This window comes from Falco naumanni, chromosome 4, assembly GCF_017639655.2.
Source record: "Falco naumanni isolate bFalNau1 chromosome 4, bFalNau1.pat, whole genome shotgun sequence".
NCBI lineage: Eukaryota > Metazoa > Chordata > Aves > Falconiformes > Falconidae > Falco > Falco naumanni.
The window spans coordinates 74,146,986-74,163,626 of record NC_054057.1 but is presented as its reverse complement, the minus strand read 5'-3'; the positions used below and the strand labels follow the sequence as shown (position 1 = coordinate 74,163,626).

General features: G+C 48.5%; 1 protein-coding gene across 2 annotated transcripts in view; it reads right to left on the bottom strand.

Moving 5' to 3' along the window:
• The window catches only part of AXIN1 (axin 1), a 75,078-nt gene that overhangs the window by 11,360 nt on the left and 47,077 nt on the right, over window positions 1–16,641 (bottom strand). For both annotated transcript variants that reach the window (XM_040591881.1, XM_040591882.1), the window contains exons 4-6: window positions 14,852–14,948; window positions 6,943–7,080; window positions 1,059–1,612 (exon numbers count right to left, since the gene is read on the bottom strand). In XM_040591881.1, coding sequence (XP_040447815.1) covers window positions 1,059–1,612; window positions 6,943–7,080; window positions 14,852–14,948 — 789 coding nt within the window. The remainder of the gene's footprint in view (window positions 1–1,058; window positions 1,613–6,942; window positions 7,081–14,851; window positions 14,949–16,641) is intronic.

Below are 16,641 nucleotides of genomic sequence, written 5' to 3'. Positions count from 1 at the left end.
GTCCTGTATCTAGACAGGGCTTTGGCTTGACACAGCATGGTCATGCTCATGCTCTGTTGAAGCACTAACAGCCCTTTCCCTATGGAAATTGGGCAGATTTAAGTGATTCTCCCTCTCTGGAGAGCAGTTTGCTTCAGCTGCCTCTGCATTCTGCCCCCCTGCTGCCCGCTCCGAACGCCGGTCCTGCCCGCTGCAGACCCAGCCTCCTGCCTTCACTAAATATCAGACCCCTGGTATGCTGCAAAGCAACATACCTGCACCCACAGCCCTGGGGAGCCAGCCACGCTCAGGGCGAGCACAGCCCTCCCCTGTGGCTGCTGCATCACCATCCCTCACCCCAGACAGCCCCGAGCTCCGCTGCCACCTCTGCAGTAAAAGCACTAGCAAAACCCACAGCAGTGGAGAAGGAGCTTCGTCCTGTCCCCTCAGCAGGGAGGGGATGGAGGAATTCAAACAGCCAAGGAAAGATGGACAAAAGCCCGTAAGGCAGCAAAACGTCTCTTCTGAGCACTACCTACCACAGAGGACATCCCCTTGGGACAGGATGCTACGGCAACACCGCAGTGTCTGTTGTTTTGTTAGGAAGAGAAAGGAGCCCTTCTGGTGAATGGGTTAGGCCTTGCAGTAAGGAGGGCTGTTTTGTCCTCTCACAAACACGTTAGGGGACTGGTTTCTGTCACCCAGACCCTGAGACACAACCCTGTACTTAGCAGCTCCTGAGGCATGGGGAAGTAGACCAGCATCTGCAATTTCTAAACACCTCCACTGCCTTAAGGAGCAGAAAACCTACTTTACAACCAAGGCCGTTAAAAATCCAGGTTAGAGGGGGTCTTTCAGCACCAGATCTCAGAGTGAAAAGGGGTCTATAAGGGTTATCAGGGGACATATCTATTTCTGGAGGGGAAGAGCAGTGCGAGGCCCCCAAACCATGTCCCACCATAGACTTTCACAAGAAAATGTGGTTCAGCCACTGTTTCACCAATGCTACAGCCTGTTTATGAAGAAGTCCTACAGAAGCCACGGCTCTGGGACTCCTGTTGGGTGTCGCCTTGACTCACCTGTAGCCTAAAGAGTCCATGGGGACAGGGGCCATGCCCAAGTTTTCAGTGTAGTTTCGTGACTTTGTTGCATAGTTATGTGAATCTACATTCCAAGCAAAGCTGTTCTGCACTCGCTGCGTGGCCTCGGCCTCAATCTGCTCTTTTGGTTTCATCACGCTGTGGTGATGGATGTGGTGGTAGATGTGTTTATGGTGGTATAAGTTAGCTGCATCCAGTTTCATTCCTGATTTTGTTGCGTGCTTGCCGTGCCCTGGAGGAATTGTTCCTAGTGTCCCTGACAGCTTTCCTAAGTGGCCACTTTCTGGGGACCGTGGCTTGGGAGAGTGGCGGCCAGGTCCTGGAGACTGGCAGCCCGGTGTTTTCATCACGCGTTGTACGTGTTCATCGAGGATGCTTTCTGGGTTTTCTTCATGGGCATCTCTCATCTGCATCCCAGCACAGCCCATCTCAGAGTAACGAGGAGCAAAGTGATGAAAGGCTTGGGCGGAAGGCATCTTGTGGCTAATGACTGAGGGACCAGAAGAGATATCTGCATCCTCACCTTCTTCTTCCTGCAAGAAACCGGGGACAATCAGAGAATGACAGCAGAGTGGTGAAAGGTGTCCCTGGTCCCACCTCCCGCTCACAGCAGGACTGCTGCCAACCCTTGAGTCAGGCCTGCCTTAGTCCAGCCAGATCTTGAAACCCTTCAGGGTGGAGATCCACTGCCCCTCTGGAGACCTGCCCCAGACCGTGCCACCCTCCTGCAGAAAGCTTCCTAACCCAACCCTGTGCAGTCCTGCTGCTACCGAGCAGAGCTGCTCAGGCCTCTGTACCTGCTTTTTGAGCCACCATTAGCAAGGGTCTCCATGCATTACCCAAAGAGACTGAGGCAACCTCTGACAGGCAGCCCACGCATCACAACCGGGCTTTACAGATGCAGCTTTCTGACTAGCGCAACAACTCAATCGGATTTATGAGTGGGCAGAACCTTATTCAAACGCTCCCTAAGCCCCTTGAAGGTGTTCTGTAACAACCAGCAGCCGAGACACACCATACCACACCATTCCTGTGACTTCCTGCGAGAATTTGGTAAAGCACCATCAAAACCCATCAGACGAAGTCCGAAGCTACAGGATATGCAGCCGAACAGTTCCTCAGTCCCCTGGTTCTCACCTGAATGACTATTTTGCAAGGCAAAGACAACAGCGGGCTTGTAACAGGAGGGAGCAACTAAAGGTCGACAGCAGCACAAATGGGTTTGAAAATCAAACACCAATTTCTCTCGGGCATGCTAAGGCTGGAGTGAAACATTTCTTGCAGATAAAGAAATGGGTTGGAACTAACTGCTTGTTCTTGTAGTTCACAATGGTCTAGGACACCCTGCTAGCGACTCTTTAAGCTCTTGCCAGGAAGAACAAAACTCCTCCATGCTGACAGCCACGGTTTTGATGTTGACAAACCACTTTACGCTCCAACATAAACTCAGATATTTATGAAGTTTCTTTATTGGAAGTCGGGTTTCCTATTTTTTTTTAATTACATAAGTAGGATTCCACTGAGTCCTTTAATGCTGCTCTCTTTTCCTCCTTTGGCACAGTAAAGAAATCAGTTGCAGCACAGATAAAACGCATCTGCTAGAAAACAGACTCCCATCAACTTTGCCTGTCAGATGTCATCATCCATCACTTGCTAACCAGCTTCAAAGTTACAGCTGCCAACCACACAGCAAGAAAGCAAATAACAGACTTCCTCCCAGTGTCACACCTGGGGGTTTAAAGCTGAAGCAGGGACAATGCCAGGCTTTGGAAGTGCCAAGGGCGTGGGCGCTGCAAGCCTGGGGGTGTGACATGATGCCCACATCTGGAGGGCCCACCACACCACTTTCTACCAAATCGCTTTGAAGAACTTCAGAGGCACCTTTCATCTACAGCCACAACGCTGCGGCCTGCCAACTGCCATCCCTGGGCACCCAGCTCAGGGACAAGAAAAGATGAAGCGTGTGCTGACCAAACCCCTGCCACTGGGGTAAGCATTTATTAGCAGTTTATGAAAACCCAATGATACGCTCAGCACTTGTGAGGCTTTTAGAGCTGGTACCTACTTTCTGGAAAACTCTTAGCTTTAAACGCCAACTAATGTGCAGGAGAAGACCTGACCCTAGCACAGATCCCTGAGGAATGGCAGCGTGTCCTTTCTGCTCAGAGCCCAGAGCTCCGGCAGTGCTGTCACACTGGAGCAGGGTGGCATGAGAGTGACAGCCTGGGGTGGTTCAGCCAAACAGGTGCCTGAGATCTGGGAAACCCTCTGGCTGCCTGGAACTCCATTTTGCAGAAAACTGGGACCTGGTACTTTCCTTTGCTCCAAGACTGAGATCAGGGTGGGCTAAGGGAAGGATAGGGATACACTGGCTCTCTTTCAGTTTGCCTCAGCTCCTCTATGTCACTAAGCAGGAGATTGCGACCCCAGGCAGGTCCTCAGCTGGCTTCCCATCCCCTAGCACTGGTCTCAGCCTTGTAGGAAAGCCCCAACAGTGAGAAAAAGGCAGCAAACGATGGAACTGGGGTGCCTACCCCAAGCTGCCCTCTCTCCTTGAGCAGAGCAAAGGTTCGAGTCAAGGCTGCAGACACCAGTTCTGCTGAATCTTTTCCCGTGCCCAGTCTACAGTGAAAAAAACAATATATGGCACAAGGCTGGGGCAGCCCAAACTGGGACCGTAACGTGGGACTTCGGATACGGCAGTCAAGCCTTGGCTCAGCCACATGCACCGGTGCGTTGCGAGGTGCTCCTTGCCCGAGTTGCCGGATCACAGTTTATCCCTCCCTCCCACCCAAACCTGCCCGCACCCAGCTTGCACAAGCACGCTGCCTAACCTGCATCCCTCCGCCCATCGAGCACCCTTGCACTGCCTATGGCTGGCACAGGCAGAAGAAAGGGAAGACAAGACAAGGACATGATCAGGGAGGCACGGGCAAGAGGCAGTAACTGCAGTGCTGTACACCAGAGAAACCTGCGGGCCCGGGAGCAGCCTCCTCCGCTTTCCTGGGCACAGTAAGCTCTGGAGCCACGTCCCAGCATCTCGCCGCGGTGAGCTGAGCTTTGCTGGGCTAAGCTTGGCGGCGTGTGCAGCCTCTCGCCAGGCGGGGAAGCCCCGGGTGCCATAACCACTAGATGGTGCTTTGTTGACATAATATTGTCAGAAATCTCTTCCATCAGCTCCCAAAGGCAGCGGCAGTTAGAAGGATGCAGACTTCAACTTTGCTGACTGTCTACTGAGCTATTTTTACTCTCCAACAAGGCTGGGGGTGCCCTTCCCTTTGAGTCAGGAGGCTGAGATCTGTACTGATGAGCTACGGGCAAGTGATACCCTGCTGCAAACCTCCTCCTCTGCCTTCTCCCAGTCCCATCCATCAGGCAGCTGCTGGTTGGTAGGGCAAAATAGCTCACCTAACCATGAATGTGTTTTCGATCATCATGCAAATCACTTCCCTCTCTAGGCAATGTTTTATATTCAAATAGTGAGAATCTCAGCGGTGGCTTCTTCTCCTGGCTTATTTTCAATTCACTTGGTTCAGACAAAGACACAGTGATCTGTACGATACGATACTGACCTGTACGATACGATACTGCAGCTTCCATGCATGGACATGAGGCTGAAGCAACTCAAAAACTAATAAAGAGGCGGGCATATCCTCTTAATACTCTCCCATGCTGCTCAGAATAATTAATGAATTCAGAGTTTGTCTATTTTGAAAAACAGAAATCCTAACAGTCTTTTCAGTAACAGGCATTTGGCTTTAAATCAAATGCCTCTTCTCGATGTTACTGCATGATGTGGCTTTGAAAGGGAACCTGCAGGCAGCTCACTATGGGGGAGAAAAATTCTTTTTTCCTAGCTTTTGCAAAATACTTCCAGCTCCTCTGCTAAGCTGATAACTGCCCAGTGTGACTAACGCTCATGGCTTTCCCTGTGCTGTTGTTCAGTGAGCCATGCAGACCCGGTAAGAGGTTACCCTGTAGTCCTGGTGTTCAGGTCAAAGGAAAAAACCCTGGGATCTATCAGGATTCAAGGTCTCCTCTTGCTGATACCAGCAGCTCCTGCACCTCAAGTGCTGACCTAAAAAAGCTACAATTGCTTACTCTGAGTTTTCCTGAATGGCTAATGCCAGATGCCAGCCAGTCAATGAAGTACATTCTGGAGACAGCAAAGAGGTTTAATATATAGCATTAGTGGGAGTCCTGGGCTTAAAAATAGATTAAGTCACACAAAAATGTGTTTAAACAGACTTAAATTTATTCTCTGGCACATAGGTATTTGCTGATTTTATGGTATTGCTACTGGCAGCTTCTTCAAGGAGGCAGAGGGCTGGCATAATGTAGCCTGATACAGGAGGGGGCTGCAACAGAGCGACGGAGGGGGAGAAGGAGGAGGAGGGGGAGAAGGAGGAGGAGGAGGAGGAGGAGGAAGAGTGCTCTAGGACCATGTTAGCAGAAAATGCTGCAAGTTACATTGGCTTTGTTTAGAAAGCAATAGGTACCAGATAAAACCAGAGAAATTCCAGTACAACAGGAATCTAACCACAAAAGCACCTCAGTGGCATTTTCTGGCTGGATGCTGGATGCAGAGGTGCAGGGAGTTTGCTGGAAAATGCTTGGAGCTGGAGGAAACCTTACAGATCCTTCTGCCTTCCTCACTTCTCTGCATTTGAAATGCAGATGTGATTCAAAGCGAATACGACAACTTACAGCTCTTTTCTGTTTAAAGAGCTACTAGATGAACATTTAAAAGTACTCTAGCGGGGCTGCAGGGTCTGCCCCGGAGCCCCAGAGACTCGGCTCCTCGGAAAGCACAGAGCTAGCCAAGCCAGGCACCGATACCTCTGCTTGAAGGGAGAGCTGTGGGTTACTAAGCACAGAGCCTTTGCCTCAGGGCCACAGCAGCTATTAACAGCAGAGACCCGTAATTTCTTCACACAGGGCTGTAGTTACACTGACATTGGCAAGGTTCCGTAACACTGTGGTGTCCTCTGAACACTCTCCTATAGCCCCAGCACAAGATGGACAGGTACCCATGAGATGCAGTATCTCAGAAGAAAAGATACGGTGCGAACGCTGCTGAACAGGGTGGCTCACACAGGTAACATTAGATGACCAATACATCGTTATCTACCTTTTGGAGCTTGTGGTGGAGCTAAAGGCCTTGCACGCTTTCCTTGGTTCATCTACAAAGTCCTCGAGCTCTGAAGGGCCCCAGTGGTACCAGGGCTCAGAGCATGCCATGGGCTGCATCTCCCCAGCCACCCATGTGGAGTCAGTGTGTTTTTCTGCTCAGGAGAGGGTTCTTGGATGCTACACCTGATCAGTTCCATGTTTTCTAGGGATGTGCTAGGCACTGATGGGGAGAACCCTTTTGGTTGTGGTAGGAATGGCCTGATAGCAGACACAAACACCTCCAACAATAACATCACCTGCCACCTGGCTACAATTTGTAGAGGAAATGGGGATCACACAAAACCCCACAGCGGAGGACGAATTCCTGTGACATAGTCCCCATCCTTGCACAGAAGGGATTGCTCTCAGGAGAGCAAGGGTGCTGAAGAAGATGAGACAGAGCATCCACAGCCCCTAACTGGTGGCAGAAGCGGGCACTGCTGTGCCATGGCTGGTATCTTACAGCAGGGAGGGAGTGCTGGAGCTCACAGAGCCCTGCATGGATGGGGAAACAGCACTGTGGAGGCTCCTGGGGCAATGGGAGCCTCCAGAAGCCCCTGTGCAAGTGATAACCATGGCTGTTGGAGCAGGAAGTGGTTGCCCCAGTTGCTTCCACAGCAGCTGAAAGCTCCCTGTGGTGTACAGTATGCAGACAGACTCCCAGGCTGGTAGAGATAAAGAGGTTACTAACCGCTCGAACACGTTTAAGGCGCTCCTCCAGTTTCTCCTCCGCTTCACGTTCCTTTTGTACTTCCTCCAAACGATTGATCAGTTCTGCAGCAAACTTCTCTGGTTCAACGTGGATATCCTTTGGCATTCGGTATGTACGCTGGAGGAAGAACACACCAGGGGTTAGCAAAAGGTGCATGAAAAAATCACATATTTACTCTGGAGGATTTGATAACTGAAATGCCAGTCGTTCTGGTAGAGAGCTGAGGGAAGACAGGATGGCAGATGCAGAGGTGCCGCCTAGGACTGGGGAGTTAGAAGCTGAGCCCCCACCAAGCTCCCCACCTGCCACCAGCTCTGCACATCACCTCATGTAATGGAACGGTTTTCTGAAGCCACAATTCAAAAGCTCTTTCAGTACCAAACTCCACTTTGGCATGGATGTGCTTGCTTTACTCCCCATGTACAGTCAACAGGAATATCCTAGTCTCAAAGGGTGGGAAATGGATGTACAGATGAATTTCTCAAAAATCGTGCTTATAGTAGTGATGTTTTCACTTTGATAAAAAAGGAGGACTCTTACACACACTTATTCAGCTCACCCCCGGTGGATTAGTATGTGCTGGTCAATCTCTGCCAATCTAGCCCAGAGCCACAGAAAAGAGTGGAAATCCTGTCACCTCCAGCACATCTTACCTCCCTCCATCTTTTGCCATGATTTCCACAAAGCATACTCTCTTACCAGAGGATCCTGCAGGATCGCATCTTGGCTCTTCAAGAGTCATGCAACAATCCTCTGTTTGCTTCATTGATACAGCAACCTTACAAGCGCAAAGATACTGTTTTTCTCCTTGCTCCGAGTGAACAAGCGAATATTTATGGAAATTCAAGGGCATCCTTGGTTCCTTACATTGAGTTACTTTGTCCCTAAATTCCTGAGCTCTGGGATAAGAACTTTGTGTAGTGAAGTATAAAGCTATCAGCTGCTGTATTTTTCCCCTCATTTTCATCTGTTCCGCATTATTTTGTTAAAATAATAGAAAAAAAAATATGACGCAGCAGAGATAAAAATTTAATTTGGAGGAAAAATATATGGAAAATTCATCAGTATAAAAACCTGCATTCAAATATTTCAATACCAACATGAGAGAAATTTACACTGTATAGGACCAGAGATAAAACTAAATGTGAAGACATGAGATAATTCATAGCAAAAGAACAAATGCAGCACCAGAAGTAGACATCAAGCTCGAAATCTTTAAAGGAGGATGAGGGACCACCTGAATTTATCCCAGACCAGCCAAAAGATCAATGCAGAAGCCTAAAATAACACTTTGCCTCAAAACCTAACAGAAGTATGCAAATCATACTGTTTTTTCTCTCTCTGCCAGCTGCTGAGTGGAAGGCAGGCGAAGAAAACCAGAGGCAGTAAGTATTCTACTGATGGCCCCAAGAAGCTGAAGACATCTTTCAAGACACCCAAGTTGGGTTACAGAGGTCTCAGTTAAATCACTGGTTGTTTTGTTTGCTTAGAGCAGGAGCCAGCCAACCCTGTCAGCAAATCTCAATTCCACCACTCGCTGCTGTCAGCTTCTCTTCCACCCTGGATGGTGCTGGGCCGCAGCCTCCCTGGGGACGTCTGTGGACATGATGTGGCTTTGCAGGTAAAAAGGACTACCTGCTCTACCACTTGTTTTTCGTGACAAGCAGAGGGCCAACAGCTCCACCTGAAGCTGTCCCAGGCAGGACTGACCCATCCGAGCTGGGGACAGCCCCAACAAACCATCCCCTTCATCCAGGGATGCAGCCGCTGGAGAAGGCATAACACGTGGGAGCTAGCACATGGCTCCCACCCTGGGATGACAAAATCTTTGCTGCTACCATGACCTCCTGCCCTGCAAATCAATGGCCTGTATTTAAAAGAAACACTGCAGAAAAAGATTTTCATCAAGAAAAACGACATTTAGTCTTGAAATACTGGCACAAGGGCCAAAGCAGCATGCTTTGTCCCAGTGCCTTGACCTTGTGCTGCCCAGAAACGGGCCCCAGACATGGTCCACCATGGGGGAAGATGTGGCAGAGCTGGTCGCTGCTCTGTTACTCCCTGAGGAGCTTCTAGGATCCAAATGCTGTTTCCCCATTCCCCCTGCGTAGCCTGGGGGAGCATTTCTGGCTAAGAGAGTCTGCTTTCATCAGAAACCCCAAATGCATGATCATCACCAACCATCTCGTAAGGCAGAGGCAGCGATTCCCAAGGAGGGAAATCTCTCTCTTGCTGGACAAGTCACAACCCGTCGAGTGATGTGTTCACTCCCTCTGCCACGTCAGACATGCCAACTCTCCCTGCGGTTGTTTATACGACAACAGCACCAAGACCTGCTCCGTTATAAATTTAATGAGCCTAATGAGATGCAGCTCAGTGCTCAGCAGTTACAGTCTCAGGTCTCCCCATTGCAGTTACCACAGCAGCTTGCATAGAAAAGCAGAACTGGGAAAAAATTTCCCTTGATTTTCATAGCCTTTGATGCAATGCAGCATCGTCCATCAGCCTCTCCCAAGCCCCCAGCAGCAGTGGGTGCAAAGGCTGAAGCTTCCTAACCTGCATGTTCGAGTTCTGTTACAATGAGGTGGTTCCCTCCAGGCCAAGCAATGCTTATGGACCAGAACTCCATCTCTGACGAGGATCTGAAGACATTCAGGGTCACTTGCTGTATCCAGGGAACTCGAGAGACTATGATTTTGGTCTTTTACAACTAATACTTCAGCATGTTTATCCAGTCTCTCAAAGTCTGAAGGTGACTGAAGCTCAACTACAGAAATGAAAATAATCAAACCCATGAATCTTTAGGATGAATTTGTTTTCCTCTCTTTTGATAAACAGCTGTACGTGCAAAACCCATTGCCCTGCCCTTGGAGCTTTCCACTCTGCAAAACAGCTTGCAGAGGTCCTCAGCAGCCTGTCTGAGGGTGCAAGATGCAGATCTCCCCTGCGAAGCCATCTCTGCAAAGGTCTCCCTGACCATCCAAGTTCAATGTGACTGAAGTAAACCTCACTTCACCCCATGGATACCAGTTGTACGTGCCATACGTTGTCCTGGTGGGATACACATAGTGGTGACTCACAAAAAGCGGGCAAGCAGGATGATGCTCTGAACATCGCCATGGGTCTGACTTTATTCCTAGCTCAAAGGATGAGCTACTCAGACTTCCCCAAAACTAATAGCATTGTAGAGTAACCAATGCAAATTCCCTGTGCTGAAACAATACAGATAACTGCAGAGGGCTCTTTCTATCTCCCTGGACAGCAAACATGGCCTTCATTGACCTGGCTCACAAGACTTACGACAACAAAGTGTTTGAACCTTTTATCAAATGACAGGCCTGACTTCGGAAGGAAAGACATGCTCCATCAAAAACCAGCCAGGCTGATCCTGTGCCCAGAGGAGGATCCTTCAGGGCTTCAGGATTTCGAACCTGTGCCTGGCTTCCCGTGGGCTTACAGAGCCCTGCCAAGGGAGTTGTAAATAAGCTGTTTATTGTTCTGAAATCAGAAGGGCTCCGAATGCTTTTGTTCCAAGTAAAGAGTGCAGCACTCTCCGAGAGCTGGCTGGTTTTTGAGGATTCAGCCCTTCAGATCTGGACCAGAATGAGATCTCTGGACATTCTGGGTCAACAATTCAGAAAGGAAGCACTTCATTTTAAAGAATTGTTTTATCTGCAGCTGTTTTAGCTAATGTTTTATTTAATTATCTATCTACTTTTACTTAATGTCACTAGTTCAGATGGGTCTGTCCAGAACCAAACCGAACTGGGCTGGGGAGGCTGCAGAGGACAATAGATGGGAGGCTGAATGCCAGATGGGTTGGCATGAAAAAAATTGCTTAAACTGGTCTGGATGGAGCAATCTTTCCTAGTGACAGATGTAAGGAAGGATTTCTTGGGGTACCTATCACCACAACATTGCCCTTGACATGTGAAATGGTTGAAGGTCTGGTACCTTTGGGAAGAAGCAGCCTGCTAAGAACATGCAAGATACACAAGCTCTTCAGTAGTTCCACTTAGCACTTGCTACCATGTTTTCTCTTTTTCTTGGACCTGACTGCATGGGAGTTGCATGGATTTTGTTCCATCAGGCAGATGCAAGTCTTGGGTTTTGATGGATTTTACCTTCCCTGAGAAACTGAGGTTTGAGGAATAAGTTGCACATCAGAACACACTGGCATCCTAAATGTGTGGTTTTGCTATGATCTACACATGAAAAGGCTGAAAGGGAAGAATCTCGTTGCGGTTTGCAGGTTCCCCTTGGGAAGAATAAATCTCAGCTGCTCTAAGCTGAAACAGGAAGTTTTCCAAGGTTATCACTGGGTAGAGGTCTCTAACCGGCCCCAGGGATCCACAGGTTGGGCTGAACCATTTCTGACAGATCTGACTGGGCCAAATCTCCCTTTTCTACAGGAGGTTTGATGCCTGAGTGGCTGACGTTAGATCACAAGTCAATCTTGGAAATGAAAGGAAGATGGCAGGCTAGAGAAGCCAGGAGAAAAGAACTTCTGAACTTCCAAGTTTCCCAGATTCCTCTGTGACATACATTTTTAAAGGATAAATGGTGTTTCCATATCAGAAACACTTGTGGCAGAGCTCATAGATAGCTGGATCTCAGCATCCACTTTAGCAGCATTCAGGGATTAGCAAGAAGTCCCGCTGCTGCAAGGCATTTGAGGAAAATGGCATAAAATGGCTGATGGGAATCCTGAGCAGGTTCCCAACTCGCAGGAGCAGAAAGCTCATTTGGCTGTAGTTATCCAGGCAGCACGAGACCAGGGCTCCTCCTATACGCTCCTCACCTGTACAGCACAGCCGAGTGGTCACTCAGAATCTTCTGTTCCACTCAAGAACACTACGGAAGCCACCTCGCAGCATCCTTGATTGTGGGGAAGGACAGGAGAGCTCCCACCCGATGATCAAGCTACAGCAAGAACATCACAAAGTGGCTTCTTTATGCAGTTAAACAAACAAAAAGAGGAATCCCAAGTCTTAATGCTTGAGGCTGGATTTTTCTGAATTTGCTGGGAAAAAGGAGCATCTCCCATTGTCCCCTGAGAATGGATGAATGAGAAAGCTGGGGTAAAAACAGTGCAACAGCACAGGTATGGCCCTGCATTCTCTGGGCTTTCGCCCTTCCTTTGGGAACTCGCTTGCTCTTTCCTTCCTTGGTGCTCCAAGACTCTGCTCAAATCCAAGAGAGAGATGGAAAACCACATGAAAAGCAACACTCACTTGCTGTGTAATGGGTTCTTGCCAGAGGCACAAAACAAAGGTCTTGTTGCTTGCTAGAGATCTTCACCCACTGCATTCCTGGGCAGAGCGCCATTTCACAAAACACAGCTTTTCCAAACCCAGAGCACTGGTGAGTTTGTAAGTGTGGAAGATGCAGAACACAGCCACTCACACACCAAGATCTCCTGCTGCACGGCATGGCATCCTACAAAACCAGCACACGCCTTCATTATTTGGAGGCAGCATGGCTGTTGAAACTAGCGGGCTGTCTCCTGTGAACATATAATCACTACAGTTTATAGCTCCTGGACCTAACTAAAAGTGCTGCTATTAAAAGCAATGTAAGTTCTTTCAGAATTTTGAGTAATAGCTCCATAACTCATTTGTAAGGGAACAGTAAGGTCTCTAAAGGACTTCTGAAATGGCTTTTCGGAAGTAGGAGGTTCTCTACTATCACTAGGAAAACATGCCATGCATTCTGCAAGCACTATCAGTATGGACTCTGGCTACACTCGTTAGATATGAGTCCATAAAGCCCTTCACTCAAAGGTTGCAATTTCGTCATTGCTACATGTTTAAAAGCATGCTAACCACCGGGCCCAGGTGGCTGATGGAGACCGCTTTAGCTATGGGCTGCGAGATAGCCTAATCACCAGCTTTGGAAAGCAACACTTGAAGAAACATTTGCATGGCTCCTTGCTAATTGGGGACGTTTAATTCAGCAAGTGTGCAGTTAGAGGTGATTTTAAAAGACTAACTTTATAACATTTTACACTGGTGTTGTCAAAACATATTGTCTAATTACCTTCTCCTTTCTTGGCTGATTGATAAGCGAGAGCAGAGCAGTGCCTCTCTGAAGTCGATGCCAATTCTGTGTCAGTAATTGGCTGGCAGGAGGTGCCAGAGTGTCTGAACTAAACTTTTATTCCCTGGAGAAAGACTAGAACTAACTCAACTTCTCAGTCCTCTGCTCCCATATAAATAGGCGTCAAGATGCCTTCTTCCCTGGGAGTTAAAATTACAGCACAGAACCTAATGGGAACAGTGGATGTTTCACAGGAAAATCCTTGTGAAGCGTCTTGTCTGTAGTTTAGGAGGAATATGTAATTCTACAAGACCGTGTAGATAAATAGGATAATATAAAAATTTATAAGCAGCAGGTGGCCAATTTAAACCTTGTTCCCCCCCTCCTCCCCCCCTTTTTTAACTGGTTTCCAAAAAGGTCGATAAAATTTAATGCTAAGTAAAACTAATTAGCCTGCAAGGAACTGCTGCTGGAATGACACTTATTCAGTTCAACAAAAGAAATGTTTGGCAGATGGAAGTTCGTTAAAGCAGAGCTCACTATACATATTTAATGCTCCATACTCTTGAGTTTATAACCTGCAGTTCATCGAGGCATTGCCAGTGCGCAAGATCAACAGAAAGCCACTATTATTTTTATCCAAAAGGTAAAGCCACTGACAAGCTTTGAAGTCAGAGAATATTCACTCAGTAGTTCCCACTGTTGGGGAACAGCAACAACAACAACAACAAAAAATAAAGGCCAGGCTTTCAAACTCCAACTCTAACAAAGCCATGCTTACAGTAAAAACGGCATCAAGTGAAATAAAAAGGCACCCAGCCAGCCTTTTCAACAGCGACCACACTGTGAAAGCAACTGTGTGAAAAGAGAGGTGACTGAGCAAGGATGGCTAGTGAGAGTCTGCAGCCAGGGCTTTTATTGTCAACCCAGTGATCAAAGCACAGGAGACCCTCTTAAATCTAAGGAAAATAATCTAATTTAAAAGGCAAAACAAAGAGTGGTGATTTTTTTTAAAAAAATCAGATTAAAACAAGGGTGTATTTCTGCTGGTATTGTGCTGCTTTGAGCAGGCAGGATGAGAACAGCTGCGTCAAGTTTGAAGGCACTTCTGGAAAAAGCAGATGGAGGCTTTTTTTCTCCCTATTTGATTTGTGCTGGAGTCCAGCTGTCCAAAGGGGAAAGAAGCACCTTTTTTCCCCGCTAGATATTAAATGTCACCTGTAACTGCTCACAAAAAGAAAATAATAATAAGCGGAGCTGCAGATGGTGCTGCAGAGCCCTAACAGTTATGCTCATCTTCCCAAAGCTGTTTGCTTACCTGGAGCAACTGGGGAGACAGTATCAGGCAAATGAAATACTTAAGCCTGCGCTTTCTTTGCTCTCCTGCCTTGCATCCCCAGGCGGGCTTTACTGAGTCCTTGAGAACAGGTTACAGCTCCCTTTGGCTGCCCAGTGCAGAAATACTGTTGCATTTCTCCCCAGCTGACCTTAGCTGAGAGCTACATCATGTCCAGTGACCTCCTACACCTTCCACAAACACCTCCAGCTCACCCAAGGGCACATCATCTGCTTGCAGGTGCCAGCCAGTGCTCCCAATCTCATCTGGGAGAAACAACTGGCTGCTGACTGAACGGTTAAGAAAAATTATGTGCTTTGGGCAGTCCTGGATGATGAGTTTGGCAGAAGGCTACCAAGCCCTTTCTTAGCATGCTGTGTTTCCATCATAAAACAGCCCCAACTGAATACAGTGCTAAGGGGGGTTACACTCAAGCAAGCAAGAGCAACTGTACGCTAGAGCTCTCACATGTTCTGCATATTTATCTCTGGGGAAGGAGACAATGCTACTTACAGGAATGTGAGGTAGTGGCACACGTCCATTTGCTTTGGCACTTTCTTGCATCTCTCTGCGATGCTGCTTTCGGAGCCTGTACGGTGGGATCCCATCTCTGCCGGAATAAAACAACAACATGCTCTGCTTTAGTGCCTTTCTCTGATACATAATGCTCATTTAAGTCTCACTGCTGCAGAGTGGCAGGTAGGAAACACCTTTACGTTTGAGAAAGGCCTTGCACGCCCAGGGCGAGTGCAGCAGAGCAAGAGGAATCCATGCAGGGAATGATGCTCGCCCGGGTCCTCACAACAGCAACGCTCTGGCACTGGGTGCTGGGGGCACTTACATGGCATCTGCCAGGAGCAGAGCGAGGCAGGGCTCCTGCGACCGCTGCCCTAAGCAGAGGGCAGGGAGAAGGACTTGGACCACATCCTGGTACCTTTTATAGTTGGTTGCTTTCTATAAAAGAGCCCGTAATGTACACAGTAAACCACAGGGCAGGCTAGGAGGGGGAGGAGGAGTGGGAGCTCAGCGAGCATCTACACCAAGGGGAACTTGGTCAGGGAACAAGGTATATATTTTTAAGAGAGCGTGACAACTTCTCAAATGGCTTATCAAAGCAAAGGGGTAGGCTCTGCTGCTCTTAAGACAATCTCTAGCTCAGTCTGAAATTATGGGCTTAATACTGGAGTTACTGTGCAGAAGAACCTAGCCTCTTCCCAGAGGAGGCTGGATGAGGTTAGGAAGGGACGCCATGGGCCACGACACCCAACTGAACCAGCTCTGCTCGGGTTTGTGCCTTGCTGAAAGTGACAGAGGTCTCTGCAGAGGAAGAGACAGTGGTGGTAACGATGCTGGGTCCTGACAGACTGGGAACCAGGTCCGTGGCTCCGCTGCAAGCTGGGGGACACTGCAGACCTGCTCTGATGAGCTGCATGCAGCCCTACAGCAAAGGCAGGGGTCTGGGCACGTGCGGGTCCCAGCAATGGGGGGCAGAGGCATCAGACTCTGCTAAGCCCCCCCTAACGGCAAAGCACCACTGGCTGAGTATGACTTTGGGCAAAGAAAGGAAATGAGTTTTTATTCTCGCCATTGCAACCACCTTGCTTACACCTAGGGATGAGGAGAATGTGAGTGAAGTGGAGCCCAGTTATGAGATAAGGACATGGGCCCATCTCCGGGTGACACTGGATTATTTTGAGAAAAATCAACGAATGCAAAAACAAATGCCAGCCTGGAGCTCGGCAGTTTGGAGCTTTCCTTTTTTATTTTACACATTTCCCCGATTCAGTAAAAGCAACTGCTTGGGAAGGCTGAGCAGTGCCACAGAAACGGGTGGAAATGAACGGAGGGATTCCGTTGTCCAAAGTACCGAGTAACTTCCATGCACCGGCACTGTCTCCTCCCAGCCCCGCACCACTCCGAGCAGTGCAAATGAGCCAGTCCCAATGCATCTCACACGATGTTTGCACAAGCCAAATGTACTTAGCACCTACCCCCTCCCCAACTGCCAAGCATAGCTGCTTCTCGAGAACATAAAACAGTTTAACCAGGAGAGTTTTAAAGCCGAGATGCCATTTGGCAAGGGAAACACCATTTACAGTGGCGCTTTGCCTGCAAACCTCCTGAGTTACAAGCCTGTGCAAGGATGGTCACCAGCAGCTCTCTCCCCGTTTCCATCGTGCCTCCTGCTGTGCTAGCTCCCCGGGAACGTGGGTGCAGGCAGAATCGCCACCAAACTACATCTGAAGAATACAATTTCATGCAGTAACCCAGGCGTTCAAAATGAAACGCCATTCAAATAAAAT